The 12,050-nt window shown below is 39.4% G+C and overlaps 1 protein-coding gene and 1 pseudogene across 1 annotated transcript; one reads left to right on the forward strand and one right to left on the reverse strand.

Moving 5' to 3' along the window:
* Positions 1-250: 250 nt before the first annotated feature.
* LOC149830806 (uclacyanin 1 pseudogene) lies at positions 251-2,262 on the forward strand (annotated as a pseudogene).
* Positions 2,263-5,733: 3,471 nt separating this feature from the next.
* Positions 5,734-10,799, reverse strand: LOC149830807 (transcription factor ILR3-like). The gene is made up of 5 exons (XM_090013502.1): positions 10,532-10,799; positions 7,673-7,735; positions 6,924-7,001; positions 6,678-6,840; positions 5,734-6,219 (listed from the first exon to the last, which is right to left on the reverse strand). The coding sequence occupies exons 1-5, from the start codon at positions 10,678-10,680 to the stop codon at positions 5,953-5,955; spliced, it is 720 nt and encodes a 239-aa protein (XP_089869628.1). The 5' UTR covers positions 10,681-10,799; the 3' UTR covers positions 5,734-5,952.
* Between the last annotated feature and the right edge of the window lie 1,251 nt (positions 10,800-12,050).

A 12,050-nucleotide genomic window follows, 5' to 3' on the forward strand; every position in this document is an offset into this window, starting at 1 on the left:
CATGAACAAAACACCCTTTAACTAATCCACATCAAAACACCAACTCGTTTGACCACCACTTAACATTAAAAGCCATCAAACATGCTAAACTACTCCAATTATAGCATCAAAAAGTCTATGCTCCCTCCATGGCTCCATCATATATTTTTATACCTAATATCCTTGTCAAACTTATATATAAGTTGGCCACCCTATCTATTCTTCACTCCTCCCTCATAGACTTCTTCTAGGTTTTGCAATAAACCAAATAATGGCATCTCTGAAATTCATTGTGGCTGCTACCATCATGGCAATGCTTATTAACATAGCATTGTGTGCCAATCACACTGTGGGAGTCCCTGCTGGTAATTGGGACATGGCCACGAGCTTGCAGGCTTGGGCATCATCTCATTCTTTCAACCCAGGAGACGTTTTGAGTAAGTTTATCAGCTATAGCTTTTCTCATAGCCATAGTAAATTTTGGGCAAGATAAAATCTTGTAATATTTTCAAAATCTAATATAATGTTTTAATTTTCTTTCAGTTTATTTTTTGTACATCTGACCCTTCAGATGTGATCTACATAATAAGTTTAGTAGAAAATGACCTTTGGATCATGTTTTTCGGACGTGTGTGTCAGATTTTACGAGGATTGAAAAATCAATGGCCTACAACGTACCAAATTCTCAAACCTCAAGTCGAAAAATTATGATCCAATGGATAATTCCTAATAAGCTCACCTTATGAGTTCTAACTAGGGGGTTTCTTACCCACAAGGATAGCAAACTCTCTCTCTCTCTCTCTCTCTCTCTCTCTCTCTCTCTCTCTCTCTCTCTCTCTATATATATATATATATATATATATATATATATATAGTTGTGGTACGCACTTGATTTACATTGATAATATATGCTTCAAATGCAAAATCTAACCGTTGGATCATGTTTAGCATATTTTATTTAATATTATTTTCATATATTAAAGTTGACTCAAATGCAATGTTTTATACCATTTTTAAACCACTTTTATTTTTATGAATTGTGAGCCGTTGATTTTCACCACCTCAAAAATGAAATCTTATGATGTATTAAACATAATAAAACTTTTTAATATAATTAATAAAATCATGCTAAACACATATATACAGCTAAATTTACCATTTTATAGCTAGAATTATGTAAACAAGAGTGTCTACCACCGTATGGTGTCATGGTACAAAACCACAATATATATATATTTGTTGCTTTTGAAGGCACCAAATTATATGAAACTATTGATCAGCCGAAAATCATATGTTTAAATTTTTTTTTTTGTAAATTAAATCTTATGGATGTGATTTACAAAGTTTGTTTAGTGGAAAATAAGTTTTGAATCATATAATTGTAACACATAATCAGGTTTTTAAGGGCTTCAAAAATGAACGGTCTACAATGCACTAAAATTTTATGACTCAAAAAATTATATTTTTGATCGAAGTAACACAATTCAAGGCTTGATCCTTAGCAAACAAAACCTTGTACTGGATATTTTCAGGTCATGGTGGGCAGTAAAAATGTCAAGGTGGGCATTGGCCACCCTAACCCGAAACCCTGTACTGGATATTTTCAGGTTAGGGTGGGCAGTAAAAATGTCAAGGTGTGCACTGCCCACCCTGACCTGAAACCCTGCCCTCTACCTAGCTCCGCCCCTGCTGCGTAATCGAGATAATGCTTCTTTAAAAATCTAAAACAAAAAAATATCACTGTTTTTCATCAAGTTTTAACAAGAACTTGGTTGTCACATTTCTAACCGCACTTGGTTATCACATTTCTAACGGCGATTAATCTATGGTGCAGTCTTCAATTACACAGCCCTCCACGACGTGGTGGAGGTAACAAAGGCAGACTATGACTCTTGCCAAGTGACCAACCCCATAAGCTCATACAACGATGGCAACACAGCCATCCCACTCAACACCCTCGGCAAGAGGTACTTCATCTGTGGAGTGCCGGGCCACTGCAATCTCGGCATGAAGATCGAGATCGAAACAGTGGTGCCCGGCGACCAGCCACATCCGTTCGCCCTGCCGCCGGCTGCCATGCCAGAATTGCCTCCACCACTACCAGGCTCACCAATGCCTGCCATCAACCCGGGAAACCCTTCAATAGCCTCCGGCACTCTAGGCTTCTCATCAACCATAGCACCACCAGGAGCCTCTTCTAACTCACCGGTCAAATCCAATACTGTTCACCTAAGCTTTGCTGCAATGGTAATTCTACTCCTGCAATTGTGGCTTAGCTTCTGATCAGTGGCTGCCAAGATGATCAGTGACTAAGCAATTGTGGCTTACTATCATGGGCTATATGTGATGTTGGTACATTCATGTAATGCGTATGAAAGGTCATTTTGGTTATAATAAGCATTCGGCAAAGAGTATAATTCGGTGGCATTGTAGTCGGAAAAATATTGGCCAGGCTCTAGAGTACGGTTCTCTCTAGTTGAATCTCGTAAGTGTGCGTTTCATTTGGCCAATTTGACCAACAATGCATTCAGTATGGTCTATTTACTAGGAAATGCACTTTGGATTGGGTGCTTTTAACGTAAAAATATGATTTTATTGATATCCAAATTTTGAGGTATTGCAGAGCGTTGAATTTTGTAGCCCTTAAAAAATCTGCTTACACAACACAATTAAAAATCTGCTACGACGATGAGAGATGACTTTGGGGATGACATGAACTGCTCCACATCTTTGCTTCAGCGTCCACTGGGATTTCACATCCAAATGTGGGTTATGGTGCTGCTTTTTGTTTTTTTTTATCAGGGATCTTTGTCTGCTTCTTAGAAATGTATGGCACATCAATAATATGTTGATAGATATAATCGACTAATTTCATAATAGTTTTAAGGAAATAAAATGTTATTCAAAGATTTGCTTTTACCAAAGCTGAAAAAATTTAACTTTCAGTGAATCAAGGTTGAGTTACCTAAATCCTCATGAGGCCTCGGCGCATCTAATAGGGGTGACTCGTGAATAGGGATGCAGGCGGTTTGGATTTCGCATCACAAAATACAATGGGAAGCCAGATCAGATCGGATCCCAAACAGCCAAAATTTGCTAAAAGCCTTCCTGTATCTGATCCGTTTGCAACCCTACTCGTGAACATCACCAAGTTGACGTCTTGCCGGGATGTCACGAGTTTGAAACCCATAGGTGCGTGTGCTTTGCAGCAAGGATGAAGCTGGGTGGTCCTTGGTTGGCAAGAGAGCCCTAGGGTTTCATGCTAATGAACTTATCAAGAAAATAAAGTTTGAGTTACCTAAATCCACCACCAACCAAATTAGCTTAGAAAAAGAAAAAACACCTTGATTCTTGGATCAGGACCTTTGGCATGCACTGCGGGTCCACGTGTGTGCACATGCACATGGAGTAGTGCTGCCGAAAGATATCCAACCCATCAAGGTGAACTAAACCAGGGTTACAGGAAACACTATAGGAGCATGGGAAACACAGCATTTCCGAAACATGTGGGAAATGCCTAAAAAATTTGAACGTGTTTCCCATATTTAGAGAACTTGTTTCTCATGTATTTCCCTTTTGGAGGATACATGTTTCTCATGTTTGGTAAGTTTTTCTTCTTTTAAATGTTTTCCATTTGCTTCTCATCTGTTTCCTGGTTCGTTTCCCTTTTCACATGCGCCTGAAAAAACTCGTTTCTGTTTCCCTTTCTGGCAAACCTTGAACTAAACCCACCCAAGTAACATGTAGTCAGGTTTGATTTCAGGTTGATAATAGAAGCCCAAACCCAAGCAAGCAATATACTTTACAGAGTTTATAAATTGCATAATTTCGTTTAAGATATATAGAAAATACTTGAGTCAGGTCAAACCGAGCCTCATATATTTTGGGCTGGAAGTTTTATGCCCATATCTGGGAATTCAGGTCCAGAGGGTCAGAGACCCGGGCCATTGAGGGACCTAGCACAGATGCAGCCAAGTAAATAAGGAGATTCGATGTGTAGGCTTGGCTGAGTTGAACTAAGTGTATATCTAACAAGTCCAGTCACAGGAGATTGAGCTTGGTGCTTGGATCAGGTCCGGAATCCTCTTATGCTTTCATCCTTATGATACCACACCAACAGAATGTCATTCCGGGCCCATGTTGGCGATGCAGTTCGTGCTCAGAATGAGCTGCATGTACGCTTGTAGACTAGACAGATTCAGAGGCTTCGCATCATGAGAGTTGTTGCCTTGTTAGAGTCAAATCATCTTGAGATCACTGGAATCCATGGCTGGTCTGGGCAGGGGTTCATGCACGGCACATCAGACCTGACCCCTTCTCTTAAAGCATAATGAAGCATTTGGCCAAGTCTTGGTAGACTCAGCCAAGTTGAATGTGTCTTGCATTGAGGGCCCAAGGCTTTGCCATGGACCTACTCAGTCCAAATAGGATTTGGTGGCACTTGAGTTGGTAACTCTAGTCACTGAACCATGATAGTATTGAAAGGGGCAGCACTAGGTCCATTCTCCAAAACTTAGTTAAGCCAGTGAGCGTATACATAGCAAGGTTGATTAATGTTAAAACCCTAAATCCTAAGGGCGCACAATAGCTCCTCACACCTGGTTAGGTGGGTTGGCTTATGGCATGCAAGTTAAAGGATGTCAAGAGTTCGGTGACAGGGGCGTGCATCTCTTGCTGTAAGGGCGAAGCAGCAGGCACCCTGGCAGCAGCCGAGGGGACAAGGCCCAAACAATCGCATGCGGAAAATAATAGCCACTACCAAGTGCATTTGGATATTCTTTTGAAGGTCTATACCTTATTAAACTTGGATTGATTTACTTGTTCTAAACTTAGCAACAAGGTTGTGGCTTAGGTTCAAATATGATGCAATAAGTTGGCCACCACCCATCCAATTTACATCAAGACGAAAAGCATCAAAGGTAACCAGCAAAGAATGTCATATCTCAAGGAGATTCATTGTCAGCTACCCCATCTGAAAGGAGCAAAAATCGTGCTGCTCAGCAAATATTTGGCCCAAAACATATATGAAAAATCTGAAAAAAATTCTCTCGTCCTATCGAAAGGGTTTCTAGGAGATAAACAACCATCCGATTCTCATAAAACTCAGGAAAGCTCCGCATATAAGGCTCTGTTAGGATGCCTTGCATTGAGATGGAAACACACCACTTTCATGTGTTGCCAAAATATGATTTTGCCAATAGCATGAAGTTTTCAAAAACATCCTACTGTGAATGGTGTTATCCCAATGCAGCATGTTAGCAATACCACTGCTCCCAAACAGCAGAGAGCACTGGAGAAAACCACAACATTCTACTCAATGCTTCCAAACAGAGCTTACAGCACGTTACTCTAAGATGCACCCTCTTTACAATGAATGGCACAAAAGCTGCTAACATCCATCATCCCTAGCACACCTACCTACATGATGCATCCCCAACCTTAACAAAGTGGCAACCATGTCCTAAGCGTGTCTTTCAAATGTAAGCAAGACACTGTAAGTACAATCAAGAATATTATTGATTCTGCATTACCAACATGTTCCAGTTCTGGACAAGTGAGAAAACTTCATCTTTGCATCAACTAATGCATGACCACTAATCAACCAACCCATATGCCTCAGAAGTGGGACTCAAGTGTCAGTCAATGTTAAATGGACAATGAATATGGAGAAAATTCATTTAAAGAGGAGGATTATATAGCAGAAGTTCAGAACATTTGTGAGCAAAATATTGGAGCTAGAAATGCACCAAGAGAAATTGAGAAATGTGTTAACGAAAAATTTATTCCCCATTTATAAAAGATCAGTGGCAATGCAAAGACGAAGACTTTTCTAGTCCATTATATATTAACAGTCTTTCATAAGATTGTACCAGAAGCATCTCCAAGAAAAATTAGAGTATAATAGACCATATTAAAATAGAGACAATAAAAGAAAAGTTATGACAAATTGACAGTCAGAATTGAGACTGTCACCTAAGCACCGGGTGAGACACCTGCAGGATCCTTCGACGAATCAACAAGAGCAGGTGGCAGGAATTGCCACATGGGTATACCAGGGTAACCCATAAATGGCATAGGTTTGGTTCCAGGCACTTGTGCTTGAGCAGCAAATGCTGCCTGGAGTGCAGCAGGATGAGGAAGGAACCCTGCAGGCATGGTCATTGCTTTTATCTGCTGCTCCAGTCTGTCTTTATCAGCTTTTAGCTTCACCTTTTCCTCACGGAGTTCATTTTTCTCAGCCTGCAGTAAGGACATGTGATCTTTATCAGAGTATGTATTGGCATGATTCTCTGATAAAAGCCATAATTTCCATGAATACATGAACAGAAAATTATACACAAAGCCCTCTATATTCTTTTTTTGTTTTGAATTATTGACTATGCATGCATACAACTGTTTAAATTCATTCATGAAATAATACAAGTATTTGGAGTTTTAAGAAAGGCAAGAATCCTAACTCAAAATATAAGCTGATGAATTGTCAGATTTCTTTTACTGAAAAGCAATTCTTAATTCATGACAAGTATGTTTTCTTTGGTCAGGTCTTGAGAAAAAGAACAATAAGACGAAACATAACATGGATATTGAGAATAAAAAAAGAAAAAAGCAAAAACAAAAAAGAGATATGTGTTAGTAAAGCTAAAGGAACAGAAGCAAACAAACAGTCGTCCAATCAGGTGATCAGACAAAGTGTGCACCTTCAACTCTTTGATCTTTTCCTCAAGTTGCCCATTTTCCTCTTTTAGCTTCTCTGCTTCACCCCGCAACTGATTCGTGACACGAATGGCATCACACAGAATAGTTGCTTTGTCAGTCTTAGGTTTCTTTCCAGGTTCCAACAAAGAGCCCAACTCCAAGAACCTGAAATCATCATCAAAACAATCCAAACAAACCGGACATAGATGCATGATATATATATATAGAGAGAGAGAGAGAGAAAGAACCTGTCATTCAACTTATCCCTCCGCAACTTCTCCCTGCTTGCTTTGGAGCCATATCCACTACATGTTTCAGCCCTATTGCTGTAATTCAAACAAACAAGAAGATCAATGGCATAAAGTGACCAAGTCAAGCCATAAGCATAATCTAAGGCATCCTTGACACACCGTTTCATACCAGAAGATGAATTTGAAGGAAATAACCAATGAAAACATTTATCCAACACCAAATTAAGAAAGACCATCTAATCCATCAATCAAAATAATGAAAGTGGTTAGCCAGGCCCACCAATGTCAGAATTACAATGACGATGGATGACACTCAGTATGATGACAAAGGCAGCCACAGTGTATAAGAACAGTTACTTCCATGGTGCATCACAATTATGACACATTATGTTTGACAATGATGACAAAAAACAATGACGCCATGGTTTTGCAGATTGCTATGGCTAAATAGAGTTTGATTACATTAACTTTCAAATTTTAGTTTAATGATCACCACGTCTAAACAGAGTTTTATTACTGAAGCTATCCAATATGCAGGTCCTTCATGACTGCCTGGCAGTTTAGCAACAAGTAATAAGCTTTCAAATATGTAGGAACAGCATTTCTTCATGTTGCCTGGCATTTTTACAAGTACATGAAAACTTTTCAAGAAAAATAATTTATCACACATGGAACAATCAGATGCAAGGGAAAAAAAGTAAGAGAGTGATATGTATCATTGATATGAGATTCAGCAGAAGACATACCGTTTCTGTGAGCATGACCTTCCATGGCAGTCAGGATCCTCAAACGAACCAGTCATTTCCGCACTGGTACAATAATGCACAAAGATCACTAAGAAGATAAAATATGAAACAAAAGATGAATAATCATATTTGAAGGTCAAGAATGGTGATAAAAAGTTTGAAGCTACCTAGGGATTCAATTAAATGGCCATACAAGCTGCACATCTATCCTCGATAGCTCAAGACTGAAGATACAGAAGAAATTGGTGTTTCAGGACCCATTGAGCTCACTGAAGTCAACCCAGTGACTGACATGGGTCAACAGGACTACACCTAACCCAGTCAACCTGGTTGACCAGGTTTATGCCAAACTACAGATGAGTCACAAACTCACTTCGCAAACTGTCAGGAGCTGATCCAACCAAGTCATAGATTCGATGTGGCTGAGTCACAAGTTAACCACAGGAAAGTTGTGTACTGACTCCCAAGCCTCTGGATTTTTGAATCTTGGTAGATATGTCAAAGAACTTTCATAAATTTGATTTTTTCCTCTCTGACTACAAACGATAACTTTAGAGAAACCAGGTGTCACCACAAGTAACAAAACTAAACTAAGAGCAAAGAATCCAAGAAATAATATGTTCATCAACCTAATCTAAATTTGTGAAACTGTTTCAGTAAAACTGCTTGTCCAATTGGTAGGTTCTTGTGATGAAATCACATTTAGATCGGTAAATATGATTCCCACGTTCAGGAGTCCTAATCAGGATACAAAACAAAGAAATTGAAGATGGAAAGAAATTGTTTTGCACAATTAGCATATTCAAAATTCAACTTATCTAGAAAGCAAGAATTACTTCTTGGGACCATTATCTTATCAAAGAGATATCCTCTGCTTCTGCTAGAAAATTGGTAAAGTCGGGACTAAACATTGTTGAAGGGTAGCCAAAAGATTGCATGTAAGTTTTAACTGAATACTATTTCTGGATTGAAATATAATTGCCATAAGATCAGCAGTATCCTTTATTCTTATGGAAAGCTGGGGGATGAAACATCATTCCAGATAGTTCAAACTTATTCAAGTGTTTTTCAAGTCTATCATTTGTGAATACAACTCTTCCATTCTGCCCACAAGATCGGCAGTACACAACATCATGCTTGATCAATCATACTTATTCAAGTGTTTTTGTTTTTTCTGCCAAATCCAAATTAGTTACTAGACAACGAATCTATCCTACCATACCAAGATTGGCTAGGATTAATTTTTTTTTTCCATGAGGAACGGGGAAACCACCCTTAGGTCAGAGACCTAGTCATGCTCGCTATGCTTGTTGTACTTACAGTCACTTTCCCAATGGTGTAAACCCGTGGTGCACCCCTTGCCCCCAGGGAGATGTGCTCCAAAAATTTCAAAAGAAGAAAGAAAAGGATTTCTAGCAAGGTATATGCCCTATCTTGTTCTCCAATTACAAAAATAGGGACAGAATGACCAGAGGGGAAGGGGAAAACCATTACAACGATAACTTTGATGCTGGTTCAAAATATGGACTACTTTAAAGAGAACATTGTCTCTTCATTCTCATTAATCTTTCCCAATCATCTTACTTATCATGAATCAATGCCAAAGCCCAAGAAATCTTTAATCCAATGTGTTTCTTTGCATTTTTCTGAAGAAACTTGAGTTTCACTCAGACAAAGCCCTCGAGATGTATGTGATGTTTGATATTCCAACATGACTCAATACAACATCTTACCTACGCATGGATGGTTACATAATAAAAAAAGTTGCGCAGTTACCAACAACACTAGGGAAACAGGACCCAGAAACAATGCATAGAAAAGTCTAAATATTTGATATTTTATGCCTTCTCATGTATAGATCATGAATCGGAACATTACACATAAAAATAAAAAAGATAGATATGTTTTGGAAAGGAAAAAGACTGAGAGTAACCTCAACAACGATTCATGGCAAGGATTTACCTTCATAGATTGATCTTGGTGTCTACATTGGCCATGACTAAGAAATTCACCCCTAAACACACTCAGAGATCTAAAAACACAGGCGTTTTCGTGGTTACACAAGGAGACAGACTGCAGAACAAGCAACTCTTTCTAAATGATCGTAGCCCAACACTAACAGAATAGGCACTAAGTCATTGGTCGGAGCTCCGCGACCAATTCAAACAATATGAGAGAATTAGTATCAAAATAATTGCAACCTCTAGTGATTGTGATCAACTTGGACTGCGGAAAAATTTGCAAAACCACAAGAACATCCAATCAACCTGACATGTGAGCAACTCCAAACCACTGCATTCCTCAAACATCCTTCCAATACCCAATATAGACCCTACTAAAGCAACCAACAAAATACATGTTCTTCACCCTCAATGACTTAAATTCATACAAAACTAAAGCTTCCTACAAGTTCCCTGTTTTCCCAATCCTTCGTCAAATAACTTACCAACTATCCGAAACGTTCGTGATAATAAGAATAATGAAGATATAATAGCTGAGATGTCTCCTTTATTTCATTAATCAGGCAATCAAATCACCAATTTCAAGTCACTGATCAGAAAGAGAAATCGAAACCCCAAAACCCCTCATACATTATTGAACCCATTTCATTCCAACCCAGAACAAATTCCAAGGGGATATTTCTAACGCACCCAATATCCTGAAAAATAAGCCAAATTGCAAGATTGCAGCATGGAGCAGAATATAATACACAACTGGATCCCCATTTTACAGGAAAGTGGGTGCATACAAACACCCCCTTGGCAAAACTTGAGAGAGAAAGGAAAAAACAGAAGAAACCAAAAAGAGGAATGCAACACGGTTTCCATCTCGAGTTCGAGAGAGGGAGAGGCGACGGACCTGATCTCCGGAACGGCGCCCAGCGTCGAATAAAATCCGCCCGTTGCCCCGGACGCAGTCGCCCGAAAATCCCCCGGAAAATCCCCAACGTCGTCAATATCGATGAGCTCATACTCGGGGAGCCATACGGAGTTATCCCCGGACGTCATGTCTCCCGCCGGAAACCACGGCCGGAAGCGACAAAGGCGTCCCTTCCCGCGGACCCAAAAAAAAAAAAGAAAACAGAAAAAAAAAAGGAAGGGAAAGATGCAGGGGCGGACTTTCCCCGCGTATCGTCTTTCGCTGTGTTTTTTCCCCTTATATTGAAATTCGTAATGGTGATTATGATTAATTAAGTTTGTTTTTTATTAATTGCATCTTTTTTTATTAATTAAGTTTATTTCCAGTTGGTTCTTTTAAACGGCACAAAGTGATGAAAGAAGTAAGAATTTAGCGACAGTTGTGCTGGGCGTTGGCTCCACTGGGCCAGAGGCCACCGCACTTAAGATTAGCAAGGGGCCACTTGAGCTGCCCGATCAAAAATAAACTTGGGCCAAACCAGCCAATAGTGCTGCTCTTACAAATTTGTATTCCGCTTGTCGTGCAGAGGGATTCTGACTATCATGTGGTTGCGCAGCTCGTCCAATATGCATATGTTTTTTGCTGCACGGACCCGAGAAAAAAAAAAAGATGAGAGAGAGAGAGAGAGGAAAAAAAAGGTTTGTATTTTTTTCTCTTTTCTCTTTTATCTTTTCTCATAAACTTAGACACTTACACAAGTGTACAAACAGGATAATGCCTAGCATGGAGATCTCCATGCACACGATGGCATTCCTTCATTTTACTCCCCTTCAAGTTGGTGTGTGGGGGCTAACTTGGTCTTAAGACCAGAGAAGTGTTCACTTCCAACCACCTTGGTAAAAAGATTTGCATATTGTTAATGGATGGGAACAAACTATATTTTGATTAACTCACTTTGAATCTTCTCTTAAATGAGATGACAATCAATCTTGATATGCTTCGAGCGCTCATAGTACATGGGATTTGTAGCGATATGAAGCGCAGCTTGGTTATTACAATGTAGTATCATGGGTTGGGAATGATCAATACCAATATTCATCAATAAGTACTTGATTCATGTGAGTTCACATGTTAGAGTCATGAATCGATACTCTGCTTCAACCGAAGATCGTGACAACGTAGACTGCTTCTTTGTTTTTCAAAAAATAGGGTTATCCCCAACCATGATACAATAACCAGAGGTGGATCTATGGGTCATTGGGCAAGAGGCCCAATCAGAATCAAAGTCCCCAATGACTTGAATTCTACTGACGGATGACATCAAAATTTATTGTCTGAGAGTATACTTTATGTATCGAACGACTCTCAAGGCGACATCCATATGAGGTTTTTGTGGTCTGCCACTGAGTTGGCTTGAGATGTTAACAAGATAGACAATATCAGGTCAGGTGATGGTCAGATATAATAACTGATCTATTAGGTGCCTATACAACCCTGGATCATCCAATAGATCGCCTTC

Source organism: Nuphar pumila, chromosome 7 (assembly GCF_984573655.1).
Source record: "Nuphar pumila chromosome 7, dmNupPumi1.hap1.1, whole genome shotgun sequence".
Taxonomy (NCBI): Eukaryota; Viridiplantae; Streptophyta; class Magnoliopsida; order Nymphaeales; family Nymphaeaceae; genus Nuphar; species Nuphar pumila.